General features: G+C 42.5%; 1 protein-coding gene across 1 annotated transcript in view; it reads right to left on the reverse strand.

The window, feature by feature from the left end:
• Nucleotides 1-15,488, reverse strand: part of Slc49a4 (solute carrier family 49 member 4) — a 70,488-nt gene that overhangs the window by 39,460 nt on the left and 15,540 nt on the right. Inside the window, exons 2-3 of the mRNA XM_034515589.2 lie at nucleotides 14,743-14,836; nucleotides 1,613-1,878 (exon numbers count right to left, since the gene is read on the reverse strand). Of these exons, the coding sequence (XP_034371480.1) occupies nucleotides 1,613-1,878; nucleotides 14,743-14,836 (360 nt within the window). The remainder of the gene's footprint in view (nucleotides 1-1,612; nucleotides 1,879-14,742; nucleotides 14,837-15,488) is intronic.

Raw genomic sequence — 15,488 nt, forward strand, 5'->3', positions numbered from 1 at the left:
TTCTGATTCAATTCACACACTGCACAGGGAGGCTAAATGAGAAAAGGAAGCAATTAAAAATAAGAAACAAAGAGACTGAAATTGTCAGCATGTAATGTAAATTAAAATGTTCTCCTCTCTCCCTGATTTCAGTTTTATTCCCCACACCAAAACCCTGAAATGCAAATCTCATCGTGTAGCTCTGTGATCTGTCTGTCCATGGGGGGCCTGTTCTGGAAGCTTCCCATCTGGCTTTACTGATGCTCACTAGATCTGAACCACCCTATGCTTCCAGTGGTCTGATGCAGCAGGTTCTCTCTCTTCACTGGAGTTCCCTCCAGGGGTCTGTCTCTCCATTTTCCTCTGCCCACTGGGGGTTCTGCTAACTCCTTCTCACGCTTGGGTTCCAGGTTAGATGCCACATCTCTAAGGAGTTCAATGGCATGCCCACTCTGTTCTGTGACTGTTTACCTGCCTATAAGCACTGTTGAGCAGGAACCATGCCAATCCCAGTGCCCAGCCAAAGACGAGTAAACATGAGGAGTCTAATATTTAGCAAGCAAGTTAAAGCAAAATTCAGCATAATCTAGTCCCTTCTCTTTACCAACTTCATTTTTTAGTACTTGCTCCTGACATACAAATAGTCGCATGTATACCAGCAGAGTCACTTCAAACAGGGGTCATACCCTATACTCTCTCATACACTCTCTGCCTTCAGGGTCCCCCGCATGAAATATCCTAACCTGGTGATGCCTATGAAACTCCTAATGTTGTCCATTATTGCGTTCTTGGTAGAGTTTTCCTTAACCCTTCGACTTCTCCCTACACCTAGGAGAATCTGGTTTCCTCATCTTGTATGTCCCCGTTTGTACTGCAATGGTCTCAACACTGACCTCACCAGTTTTCAGGGCTGAGCACAGTGCCTTAGATATGGCAAAGATCTATAAACAAGCAGGAAACAGGCATTCGGGGGAAGACACAGAAAGGATCCAGTAGGAGTGTTGTATAGAGCTTGACTCAAAATAACAAGGGAATGAATGTAAGAAATAAAGTTGATAAAGATAAGGGGACTAGATTATGTTGCATCTGCTTTAACTCACTTGCTAAATATTAGACTCCTCATGGATACTTGTTGCTGGCTAGGCACTGGGATTCAGAAAGGTCAGTATGATTAACAGACTAACATACAGAGAGCAACAAAGAGAAGAATAAACTATAGGCGATAGGGGTTAGTAAGGTACAAGAATGTGGCCAATAATGGGAGAAAAGAGGCTGAATAGCAACAGACGCTTGACAAATGTTTAGTCGAGCATGACATTTAGTGTTCTATACAGATGCCATGTCTAGAGAAGACTCAAAAATATACACTATAGAGTGCTTTACTGTAAATGAATTGAAAGTGTAAAATTAACAAAGACTTTTCCTATAGCAAGAATGCATATTACATTTAGCACTTTCCTAGGAAGGGCTGTTTCAAACAGGCCTATCTATATGATACAATGAAAGTGCACTTGAATACGTATATCTGTCAGTCCTCAGGGGTCTCCGGTGATGTGATCTGGCACAGCAGAACTAGAGGGTAGAGACTGGAACAGAAAACAAAGTATACAGAAAAAAAAACCCTCCAAAGTACCTGCATATAACACAGTCTCGATTCGGTCTTTAATATGAGCCCTGCTACTCTCTGCAGCGAGAAGGGGTGCTGTCCCATTGGGAGCTGGGACAACCAGGGGCCCGACGAGAAACGCACATGCTCCACCGAGGTAACTGAGCATCGATGCGATTGCTGTGGCCGTGGCTCGCTCGTCAGCAGAGAACCATGTTGTAGAGAGGAACGGCGCCGCATTCATGACAGTTGGACCTGCCAGTCCGTTCAGTATCTGTCCCCCGTGGATTAATCTGGAATTAGAAACGTTGAAAGGCTGTGAGCCATCTGAAGCAAGCATTTTCTAAATGAAAAGGATATTAACCAAACAGCAGTTTAACTACGACAAGATACATATATATATATATATATACATATATACATATATATATATACATATGTATATATATATACACACACACACATACGTGTAAAGAATGTGACATTCTGAAAAGGTGAGCTGATCTACTTTCTAAATGGCATGCTGACTCTGGAGGGAGTCCAAGTATACTTAGTTTACCATTTACTCACTTGGCCAATATCAAACTAAGAACCTGCTATAACTTTGGTGTAGTGGTCTGAATAGGAATGACAACCATAGGCTCATAGATTTGAATGCATTGGTGGCACTATTAGGAGGTGTGGCCTTATGGTCATTGAAGGTGAGCTTTGGGGTTAAAATGCTCAAGCCATGTCTAGTGTCTCTCTCTGCCTGCTGCCTGCAGATCTGGATGCAGAACTCTCAGCTCCTCTTCAGCCCCATGTCTGCCTGCGTACCGTCATGTCTCCACCATGATGACAATGGACTAAACCTCTGAACTGTAAGCCAGCCCTGTAATAATTAAATGCTTTCCTTTGTGAGTATTGCCATGGTCCTGGTATCTCCTCACAGCAGAAGAACAGTGACTAAGACACTTGGTTCATTTTCCCATTATCATTTCAATTTGTTGAAATATGAGAGCTTCAGCTCAGAAGAAACTTGCCAAGGTGCTAACAAAGCAAGTTGAAAATTAGATTCAAAATGTATTGTGTTTTCCTAGTAGACTGCAGTTCATTTCTAGTCACTAGAAAACAATACAGCTGAGCTCAATATTTCATACCTGTTGCATGCCAGGTAACTGGATTATATCCATACACAAAATAATAATCAAGACTCTTCTAATGTCAGACAGAAAGGCTCTGGCCTGGGTGGAGACCTAACGTTTCAATTGGACTGGTTCGGTCACTTTGGCTGGGGACCAGCCCAGGGACAGGAGCTCACCTTAGGCCATGCAAAAGAGACAGGCAGAATCATTGGTTCTTTAATGAGATACTGTACTTTTCCTCCCCAGAATTTCGGTCCCCACCCCCATACATTAGCTCAGAAGACTGCAGCCATGTAGAGTGGTAAGTCTGCCTGCTTTTCCCAATTATTCAAAAAGGGGGGATTGACTTTTTCCTTTCCTTCTTTTCACCTCTTTTCTAAGCAAGCTTCTCCCAACACTCTGGGTTTTCTTACTCTTTTCCTAAAGCCTCCCTCCCACCGTGTGGTCCTTGTCTGCCCTATGTGACCACTGTGCCAGCAGTAGAGGCCACACTTCCCCTCCTCTCCTCCAAGCAGCTGCCAAGGTGTTACAGCTCGCCTGCTCCACACACTCATCTATGTCTCCATTTCAGCCCATACTTAAACAGGTCAGTGAAGGTCACACTTGCTTCTATTCAATTGCTCTCGGATCCATTTTCCTAATCTGCTACCTAGTGCACTTACTGACCAAATCCTTGTCCCCTTTACCCTCCAACTCAACACACACTCATACATTCCCACAAGCAATCCTGAAGGAAAAAGCCAGGTGATCACAAAAGTCTAGGCAAGAAAGGGAAGGAACCCACAGGTGAATGTCTCCTACCTGTGCCTCTTAAGCGGCATGTATGTCTTACATATTGTCTCTCTCTCTCTCTCTCTCTCTCTCTCTCTCTCTCTCTCTCTCTCTCTCTCTCCCCTCCCTCCTGCCCTCCTTCCCTCCCCCTTTCCCCCCTTCTCTATTGGCATCTTAAGTCATTCAGGAAAAAATATCTCCTAAATGCAGAAGGAAATATTAGAGGCAGGAGGCAGGGGCTTGAGCTAAGTGAGCAAGCAGTGAAATGTGCAAGGTAGGTCTACTCATCGCTCCACGAATGTTACATAGGTTGCTTGAAGAGAGAATAGCTCCAAATGCCATTAATACTGCTAGGCTCAAAAATGAAAAAGAAAATTAGATCTCTTGTGTAAGGGAAATAATTTTCTGAGTGAAAGAAGTGAATTCAAAATGTTTATGTGACCAAATAGTTCCTCTAAAGCTGGCGGATCCCAAGATACCCATAGCAATCACATAATGTCTTTTTCAATATAGACCTGTTTAAGCATAATCAGTATGAACTAAACTGTTTAAAACCCTCAAGTCATTCAAATACATGCATGAGATCAATTCCATTTACAATTTTTTGAAATTTTAATTTAGCAATGCAAAAAAGCAAAGTGAGGGTCGGCAAGATGGCTCAGCAGGATTAAGGTGCTCACTGTCAAGCCTGCCAACTAGAGTCTGATCCTTGGGAACCACAAAGCGAAAGGAAACAATGGACTATCTATCCTCTGATCTCTATGACCCTGCTGTGACACACACATACTGTCTCCACCATGCTCGACGTTAATGCTGTTACAACAGATATTGAGGGTATAAAGGTCACCATGACATCACTGTCACAGCACAGTAGCTGAGGGCAGGGCAGAAGCTAAGAACACATTTGTTTCTGGCCAATAAGCCACATGGCACAACAGGGACAGTCAGGAGCTGTCCTAGGTAACTGGAGGTGTGTAATGTGGGGGTCTGTCAGCTGCAGCTGGGTTGCCTCTTTCTCACAGGGTTTCCAGAGCTGGGTTGCCTCTTTCTCACAGGGTTTCCAGAGTGTTCTGTATCCCCAACCTTACCTCAACTGCTTTTGCTCCCTCCCTCCCATCTCACCCGGCTTCTGTGAGCCCCATTTATCCCTCCACTGTAAGCCCTGTGGAAATATGAGATGGATTTAGGGTTTCCATAGTGAGCAGCAGGGAGAGTAAGATGCTGAGGCCCCTCCCACGCCCACAGCCTGGGATGCAGGGACAGGACTATGCACTCCCAGGGCCTGGAGCAAGGCCCTGGACATAAACGGTCTGCTGAGTCCTTGACTGTTCTGGGAATCTGTGGCCCCCAATGCCCTGCACTTAGGAGAAGCCCTGAGGGACATGTGGATGGCATGACCTTAGGGGACACATGGATGGCACCCATGCACAACTGCACTTCTCATTGTATTCAATATTTTTTAGATTCTCAAAGAAACGCCAATGGCTCAGTTCAGACCAAAAGCTACCTTGTGTGTTTTCCGAGCACTTGTGGTTTCAGTTGTACAATATCCTGGTTTCCTGTCCTTATGCTTTCCGGCATCATGGAACAAACACCTACGATTCCCATGTGATTCCTACTCAGAATATCATGTTTAATCACTTAAATTCCAGACCCACTCCCTTAAGAAGTTAACAACGTATTAAAAATACCATTTATAGTTGTATAACTTCCTTTTCTCTAGAAAGCAATGGGTGGAGTCTCAGTCACATAACTAATAGCTAAGGCAGAAATCAGAAGGCTAGAAATCAGAATCCCAAGTGATGCCATTACCCACAGGCCCTGCTGTTCTCCTACAGGCCTCTCCCTGAAGGTTATCCATTTACAAATAAGGACAATAAAAGTCCATGGCTGTTACAGTACCCCAGTCTGGGAGAGTCAAGGGGCAGAGTGCCTGGGACATCTTCATCCTGAGCATGGCTCTACTTTACCAGCCCCCAGGGCATGACTTGCACTGCTGAAGGCAGAGACAGACTGACTTTTCAAAAACACAGCACATACTACCTTGGGATAAGCTAGTGTTCTTTACTTAAATTCTCCTTTGTTTCTTTGATTGTTTGGTAGGTTTGGTTTGGCTTTTTGAGACAGGGTTTCTGTGTATCCCTGCCTGTCCTGGAACTTGTCCTGTTAGACCAGGCTGGCCTTGAATTCACAGAGATCAGCCTGCCTCTGCTTTCCATGTGCTAGGATTAAAGGTATGAGCCACTACCTCCCAGCCTCAAATTCCATTTTTAAATATGAAATAATTTAGGATTTAAAAAATTACTTATTATGCCAACAATTCAGAAACTTTCTCCCCACTCCCAGTTTTCTTCCATTAACATAAACTCACTGATACTGAAAATGGGAAGTCTACAACAGTCTGCCTTCTTCACAGCCCAAGAAAGGATCCCAATTAACTCCAGGAAAGAGGAAGTTAGGCAAAGAGAGATGGAGACCCTGGGAAGTCCCCAGTTTGGACACTTTGTTAGAGCTTCTATTTTTAAATGAAAACTTAGTGTACTTTCCAATCTTTAAAGAATTTTGGCCAATTATGTCTGAATGCTCAAGGCAGCTGCAGCCGACACTGAAGGGAACAGAAAGCCTCGGCCCTAAAGGACTGTTAATAGTTCTAACATACCAGTTACAGAAAGGACGGGGCACCGTCAAAGCCCGCTGAGGCAGGAGGACTGCAGTCTTTGCTGAGTCACCCATTCTTGGAGCACAGCCCTATATCCACTACCCTCTTTTATCCTCCCCCATCACATAGTCCCCTCTGCTGCCTAGACAGTTTCACTTCTACTTCATGTCATCTGTACACAAATGGCTTTATGAATCTATAAAGACTACAGGACCCACAAATGAGAGAAAGCATGCAGCACGCATCTCTCAGAGACTGACAATTAGCTTAATATGGTTGAATCCATTTTTCTGCACACAACTTGACTCCATTATTCTTTATGTCTGAAAAATCCACATTTTGTTCATTTTTCTGTTGATAGACAGACACCCAGGGTGTATCTAGAACTTGGCTCTGTGCACAGTGCTGCTGCAAACACTGATGTGCCTGAGTTTCTATGAGGAGTCAACCCTGGTTCTTCTGGGTGAACACTGGCAGGTGGTATTGCTAGCTCATATGACCATTCTATTTTTTGTTTTCTGAGAAACTTCCATGCTGATTCCAGAAGTGGTTGGACAAGTTCTCACTCCACCAGCAGTGTGTGACGTCCTCACTAAAATCCGTGTGTGAGGTACTCTCTGTCTGTCTCTAGGGCAGGACTAGATGTGACTTCTATTCTGACTGAGGTGAGAAGGAATATCGATCAAGTTTTAAATTTGCATTTCTCCTATTCTAATGACAGCGAACACTTTTTTTCCCCCACATTTCCTGGCTATTTGTATTTCATTGCTTGAGAACTGTCTGCTCATTTCCTTGGCTCATTAACTGACTGAATCGTTCATTTGTTGGCATTTGGTGTTAGAAGTTCCTACATGAGCCCTCAGTCATTTCTCATCCCACAGGCTGTCTCTTCACTCACTCATTTCTTTTACTGTACAGAAAACTCTTTAGTTGCATGAAATCCCATTTGTTAATTATCAGCTATATTTTCTAAGCAGGCAGAGTCTTATATAAAGCCCTTGCCTATGCTGCTATCTTGAAGCACTTGAAGCACTTTCGTACTCTCACCTCCTGTCAATACATAGCCTCGTTACAGCCATGATGGACCCACAGGGTATATCAACCCACAGTCACCACAGCACAGGCAGCATTATATTTCATCCATAGTGTACTCCTTCATGTATAACGCAATGGTCACAAGTTCAGATCACATGGACAAGTCAAAAATCTTAGCTTTATATTGTGCAGTAGAAACTTGAGAGTTCTTTGGAAAGCTAGTTGGATGATGTTTTGCTGTGGCAAACACATGAAAGAACGTTTCATTGTATCTGCCAAGACAGAGTAATCAGCCCTTAATAATTCTGCATCACTAGGTCTGTCAGATGATCCTGGGCCAGAAGGCTGAAGATCGGGTGCTCCAACATTTTGTAGTATAGGGACTGTCCAGGTGTTCAGCGGTCTCTATAAATTGGCTAAATTTTAGAAGCTATGCTTTGTGCTTCCCATAATTTCAGTTAACTCAGTCATTCTGGATTTCTGATGGGGTTGAAAACTTATAGTCTCATAGCCAATCCTGGCTATTTATTTTGAGAGAAAAGATTTGAGAGAATGGTTTTCAGCTGACATTCATTCTATTCTTTTTTTTCTTTTTTTCCTTTTTTTTTTTTTTTTTTTTTTTTTTGGTTTTTTAAGACAGGGTATCTCTGTGTAGCCCTGGCTGTCCTGGAACTCTCTCTGTAGACCAGGCTGGTCTCGAACTCAGAAATCCGCCTGCCTCTGCCTCCCAAGTGCTGGGATTAAAGGCTTGCACCACCACTGCCTGGCTTTGACATTCATTCTAAAGCCAAGAAAAAAAAGCCAGGTCCAGAACTAAGTCTTTTAGTTAGGAGAGATGACAGAGGTTCTGGTTAGTCAACAAAATGATGGACTGGGTATTAGGTCTATCTTGCACCTTACTGACACAATTTGGTATAGTTATACTCTAATTGTATTTTGAGAGAAAAGTTTTATTTTAACAGGAAGGGTAATATGTAGGAGGAGCTAAGGTGGGAAGAGTATGGAGAGGAAGAGGAGGAGTAAGGAGAGGAGGAGAAGTAGGAGAGGAGGAGCTAGGTGATGAGCGAGAGAAGGGGGTGGGGGGACATGGAGGCAGATATTCACATGTCTCTGCCAGTCAAAGATAGTTGGTATATCTAGGTTGGGTATTGGGTTACCCTTCTGATTGATATTGAGCAGTACCAAACTCATAAAGCCTTTGGTTAACATTTTAAAAATTGTATAAAAGCAAAAAGGAGAATGGGGCATGGGATAGGGATTTTCTAGGGAGGGAAAATGGGGAAAGGGGGTAGCATCTGAAATGTAAATAAAATATCCAATAAAAATAAATTTTAAAAAAATGATCAAATATGGAAATCAGTATTTACTAAGTAGGTCCATGAACTTTTTTTTTAATTTTTTTTTTAAAATTTTTGAGATGATAATATAATTTTACCCCATTTCTCCCTGCCTTTTCCTCCCTTCAAACCCTTGATTTTTTTTTTTTTTTTAAATTCTTTGATGGTTAACTGTAGTTGTCAACTTGGCACACCTGGGAAAAGAGAGTCTCAGCTGAAGAACTGCCTCCATCCGGCCTGTGGGCATGCCAGTGGGGCATTTTCTTGATAGCTAATTTGATGCCGAAAGGCTCATTCTCTGTGGTGATGCCATCCCAGGCAGGTGGCCTGAGCTGTATGAGAGGCATGAAACAAGTCCACGCCAGTAAGCACTGCTCTGCCGTGGCTCTGCTTCCATTTCTACCCAGTCCCTGCTCTGACTTCTCCCCCCAACCAAAAAAGTCAAGCCATATTTATTTATTTATTTATTTATTTATTTATTTATCTATCTATCTATCTATTTATTTATTTATTGTATGTGTGTGCACATGTGCTATGGCACGTGTGTGGAGGTCAGAGGGCACCTTGAAGCAGTTGGTTCTTTCCTTCTACCATGTGGGGTCTCAGGGATTGAGCTGAAGTCATCAATTGTGGCATCGTGTACCTTTCCCTGCTCAGCTATCTTGTTGGCCCTGAAATATCCTTAGTGGCCCAATTCAAGCTGCTGTGAAAATCTCATCCACATTCACGATGTGACGCTACACAGGCGGGAGGGGAGAAAGTGTGTGATCAATTACCTGCTAGCTCTGCAGAGTTCTAACCTGGGTGACGGGGCTGGAGTATGTGCCTAAAGATTCTTTCATCAAAATACGTGTTTTATAGAATTACCTATATATGTATGGTATGTTGAACAAGAAAAAAATTTAATATTCCTGTGTGATGCTGGGGGCCTGGGAACTACTTCAGACATCAACATATCACAATGATAACAAAGAGAAGAAGGACTCAGTACCAGGGTTCTAGTCCACACCTTTCCTCTTCTGCGGACTCACCGCAGCGGCCACCCACTACCACAGTCTTGGGCCCACCTCAGCACCATGCAGAAACACTTCAAAACATGATCCTAGAGCTTTAGGAATCAAGCAGGGCAACAGAATTATTAATCTACAAAATTTATTTTTGTTTTATGAGTGCTTTGCCTGAATGTATCTATGTGTGTGTGCCTTGTGCCCAAGGTGGCCAGGAGAGGCCATCGGGTCCCTGAGAACTGGAGTCACAGAAGATTCTGAGCAGATATGTGTGTGCTGGGAACGAAGTCAGGTCCTCTGCAAGAGCAATAGTGCTCTTCAGTCCCTAGAGTCTAAGTAGTAATTCCCTAATACTCATGTATGCGATTATATCACATGGATTAGTGAAATGCAATTTACTTAACTGCTATTTAAAGTGAAAGCACTCTGCCCTAGGCAGGTAATTCTAAGTCTAAATGAGCATGAGATTACCTAACAGACCTCGTTAAAATTGTTAGCACTGGGGTGGGGACCAAGGATCCAGAAGGTGTTAGTAAATGGGTAGTTTGTGGAATTTATTTTTAAAGACACCAATGTAGGAGAACTTTAATTTCATACATTTATGAATCTTAGTTATTAAATGTACATATCAAATGATCCACATTTCTACACTGGAGAAACTGACACATAACCCTTCCCCACGCCCCTCTCATTATTCAGAGCACATATGCATAAACAGTGGTGCTTGACCAACCAGGGGAACAGTGAACTGTGAGTGACAGCTCCTAGGCAGACACATCCTTACGCTGAACCTCCAACAAGGCTGCTTAATTACAACTCCAATGACCGAGAGAGAATGGAATGTTTCTAGTCCAAAGCCAAATTACCTTAGGCCACCTTCAGGCCCCTTCACAGCCCACCGATTGATTGCCCTCTTCTGTATATGACCTAACATCTTTGTGACCATTACATAAATCCCTAAGAATGTACAAACTACTAGTTCCCACCAAGCAAAGGGCTAAGAATGCTGTCATGCTGCATCGGAGGCCCACAGTGAGATGTCTGTGAACTTCCTACATGATGTTCCCGTGAATGTATTTGAAAAGTGTCTTGATTTACTTATGATCTCTTTCTTTGGTACACAGAGGTTGGGACAACCCGAATCTACGTTCAACCATGGCCATTCATATTGGCCATTGGTAAGTTACCTCTTACCTTCTTTGAAGTAAGAGTTGTTTTCTCACTGACATGAAGTAAGCACTTAAATTTCTCTTAATTGAAAAGGTCATACATACAGTCCTGAACACAGCCCTGGTGTTTTATTTTATTTTTGTCAACTTGATGCAAGCTAGAGTCGTTTTGGAAGAGGAACCTCAACTGATAAAATGCTTCCATGAGATTGCCTATAAATTGTCTGGGGGGGATTTTCTTGACTAATGACTTATGTGGAAGGTATCAGCCCACTGGGGTTGATGCCTAGGCAGATAGGCCTGGGTTCTACAAGAAAGTAGGCTAAGCAAACCGTGGAGCTTGGCATTCCTCCAGGCCTCTGTGTCAGTTCCTGCCTCCAGATTCCTGCCTTGAGTTTTTACCCTGACTTTCCTCAGTGATGGACTATAAGCTGTAAAATGAAATATATCTTTCCTCCCCAAGTTTTGGGTCACAGTGTTTATCACAGCAACAGAAAGCAACCTAAGACATATACACATATGGTAGAATATTCCCAATAGTAGTTAAGACTATAAAACAAGAAATAAGAGTTTTCTTCACTCGAGACCTGGAGTTCCTTGGCTCCTTCCCCAAAGACAACTGGTCCTTGCTAAAACTGCCATATATACCTTTGCCACTGTTTTCTAAGTAGAACAGTAAACATACTGTTCTAAACCTCACTTCTTTGCTCAGAAGCACACTTTAGAGACAGTCCACATTAGCACCTGCAAAACTGTTCACAGCCACAAACAATCCCACAATCCACTGCACGGGCCTCTGTGGCTGGCAGCTGAGTGAGCTTAGCCTTCCTCTACCACAAGCAAAGCTGCACACACATGGGTGTGCCTGCCACCTGGTACAGCTTTGCAAGTAGGCTAATTTTCTATAAATACACAGAGTAAAGAGCACGTACACTTTAAACCAGATACATCGCCCCATCGCCCTGCAAACAGGACATCCCAAACTGTTCCAACACCAGCAACGACAGAAAGGTGTCTGAGCAGTCTCAACCTTTGTTTATTTAACCATGACAGAAAGCTGGCTTCTCTCCCTCAGTTCTGTCTTTTGCCTTTTAATTTCTATTATTGCTTGTCACACCCATCCCCTCCCGGATTACTACTTCTTCACTGACTTGACATAATAACTTCAACTCAAGAACTGGCCCGTTTGTCTTATTTGTTGAACTTCCTACCCTTTAACTTGCCTGTTGACTTTGTTTTACAGTGTGGCTAATCATGAAAACGTTTGACCTCTTTTAATGTGGCTTTCGGGGTTTGTGTCTCAGTTGTCTCGGCTTCTTTAAAACAACCATTTTCCTAACACCATTAGGACTTGTTTTTATATATTTAGGTCTTTGATACAACATGAATTTACAAAGCAGGAAGACAAGGATATAGGTTTCTTCTCACTGATTTTTTACCTTCTAAAAGCCTTTGAGCAAATGGTCTTTTCTCCTACAACTGTTCTAAAGACAACTTGGCCAACTGCAAGGCATTTCACAAAGGAGACTAAAAACCTTTGTTTATCAGAACCACGCTCTGTCTGACACATGTCTGACACGTTAGTAAAGCTTCTCAACGTCTGCACTGACAGAGTGACTCTGAATGGAAAGGTAATAAACGTGGCACATGTTATGGATGATTGGTACATCTGTGACTAAAGACAGAAATCAATTACTGTAACTACCTGTAGGAAGTCTAGCTTGTTTGTGGAGCATGCCACACAGCACTGCACACTAGAGTGTAATGCCATTTGCTGCTATAGAACATTTATAGTTCCTTTTGGTTGTTGTTAGACTGGATCTTAGAGAAATGTGTTTTGATTCATTATTTGTGCCTTCCCTCTTATCTATGATGCTAGCAAGAAAAAGTAAAGTATCTTTTCCTGACTTTTCATCAGGACCTTCAGATAAAATGTTGTAATACATTAATTAATACACTGGTTGACATATTTATCAATAATATACCCATACCACTCAAAGGTAGAACCCATTAGAAAGCACTCCTCAAGAAGCTGCTATTTCACATATCCTCAGAGTCACAGGACTCAAGATTTAGGATGTCAGGGTGGAGGGCACCATTCCAACAAGCTGGGTCAGACCTCGAAAAGCTCCATGTGAGGTAGCCCCACAAGACATAGATTGCCAAATTCTTGCTTCAGTGATATTTAAATGAATTTTGTAGGTCTTTATTACTTCTACAATGTCATATAAACTGAAAAAGTAGCAAACTAGAACATATATCAGATAAAATATAGGTTCTAATTATAGTATTTTCATTTTGACAGCTGCACTGTAAATGCTGCTTGGAATTACTGTAGGACAGAGACTATCTAACTCTGGGGAACCTATTCTTTGCAAATGAACTCAAGATTGAAAGTTAAATTTATACCATCTCCTTAGGAAAGGCTGGCTATCTGAGCTGTTTCTCCTTCCTATCCAACCTTTCTTTATTCACATTTCTTTGTGAGCTCGATTTCTCTCTTCTGGTTCACTTTCTCTGCCAGAATGCAGACCCAGATCTTTATTTCTAGGATCATAACTGGAAGGACAGAGAGGAATGTAGCCCTGGGATGTAACAGCACAGGTGGTCCAGAGCAGAATTAAAACCAAAGGCTGAGTGACATCTTCAGGGTGCTTTGAGGACATTATACTGAGATTGTATTTTAACACTGTGGGTGCCTTAAAAACAAACACATCTGTATTGTTTAAAAAATTTAGACCACATCAAACACAATAAAGACCCAACTCGGGAGGATGGAAGCTGACAGCCTTCCATGAGAGCCTGTGTTACTTTTTCTGGCATTTTTTTTTTACAATACAAAACATTTGTATCTTAGGTTTCCTGAAAAGAGAATATATTTTGGAAATCAGAAAATGAACATTTATTTTTAAACTGTAAAGCACTGTTCTAAATGAAAACCACCCACCTAGCCAGCTACATCTATCTGTAGCAGAACCACAGGCAGCAGCTGTGCCTTAGCTGCACCACCTCTGACCTCTCCCCACATCTGTGCTCACGCAGATACAGAGTTCCACCACTTCTCCATGTTATCATTGCCACCACAACACCCAGTGGCCACCTCCCCTGGCTACCCTGGCTCACTGACTAGTTTCCCAGCGGCTTCCTTATTTTGCCTGTGACCTCCAGCTTCCCTACAGGCAGAACAGCAGCCTGTAACAGGACACTCCACAGCTTAAAACCTCGGGTGGTTTTCCAGCTCAGAAAAAGCCCTGAAGTCCATACAGGAGCTCACACAATCTTAGAGGATCCAGCCCCAAACTTCCGCAGCGCCAATCATTACTGAGACTTTAGATCTTTTTAGGTCTTTCCACACTTCCCCAAAAAGCCACTGACTCACTTGGTTCTAGTCATCCTGGCCGCCCTGCCCGGGGTACCCTCCCCTCTTCTGCCATTTACACCTGTGGTTCTCTCTACACAACCGAGACTATGTCCCATGGAGTAATTTTATATCTCCTTTATACCATTACCTTGATTTTTAAAAACATTTTTTTAGATTTACTTGTTTTACCCTAAGTGTATGAATGTATTGCCTACATATATATGTGTTCCATGTGCATACTTGTTGGAGTCCCTGGAACTGGGGTATACAAAGGGTTGCTAGCTGCTGTGTAGACGCCAGGAACTGAGCCAGGTCCTCTGCAAGAGCAACAAGTGCTCTTAACCTCTTAGCCATTTCTCCAGTCCTACTGCTTCTATTTTATGTAACGTGTGTGTGTGTGTGTGTGTGTGTGTGTGTGTGTGTGTAACCCGCTATTCTTATTTGTGCATTTCTCATAGTTTTTATAGTTCCTGGGTAACAAGAAGATTCACTTGGTTTTGTTTTGTTTCTGCAACTAGTGCAGCATCTTCCATGTGAAAAGAAACTAAGTTAACCATTACACACAGTAAAAAGAATAAAGGCTTTCATACCTGTGACTCTCTGCAGATCACATTATCAGAGACTCATAGTCAAGCATAAATAACACACTTGCAATAAAAGATTAAGATGTGCAGAAATGTCATACAGGACTTACCTTTTTTTAAGGGTTAAGTCTGATACAGGTATGCATCTTAGACCAGTTCCCAAAACCATAAGAAAGGACGTCAGAAGCACAGTGATCCGCAGACCTAAGACGGAAGAAAGCACCCAGGTGAGTTCTGTTTTTTTTATGGGAGCCCAATGTTAACTGGGATTCGTTTTGTGTAATTATTCTAATATTACATTCTCACACAACAGCTTTTCCCTAATGCCCCTAACATGAGAAGGGGAAAAACAGTCTGTACACTGAACACTGATGGTTTTTATTTGAGCAGAAAACTGGGATGACCACAAAGATGGAGGGACAACCCATCCCTCTAATCATCCAAGTTAGTACTGGAAGGGTTTATTCAGTTATCATAGTAAAAGTATGGAAAATAAATTTAAAAGATGATTTAAAATTTATATCTTAGGCTTACACACGCATACACAAATAAAAGTAAAAATAACATCAAATGTAGATTTCCAACTTTCAAATTCAAAGTGGTAATAAAAACTACATTGTTACTAAAAATTATTCTAAGGCAACAGGTATATTCGGATGGTTTTGAGCTTATAAAAGGATGCTGTTAGACCTGGGGAGCTGGCTCTGGTTACCAGGGCTGGCTGCTCTAGCAGAATACCCCGGTTCACCAGCTCCATGGCAGCTCACAACCATCTGTATATAACCCCACTTCCAGGGGCATCAGTGCTCTCCACGAGGGGCGGGTTTAACGGCTGTGTGCCTGCTCCTCTTCACCC

This window comes from Arvicanthis niloticus, chromosome 12 (assembly GCF_011762505.2).
Source record: "Arvicanthis niloticus isolate mArvNil1 chromosome 12, mArvNil1.pat.X, whole genome shotgun sequence".
In the NCBI taxonomy this organism is placed as follows: Eukaryota; Metazoa; Chordata; class Mammalia; order Rodentia; family Muridae; genus Arvicanthis; species Arvicanthis niloticus.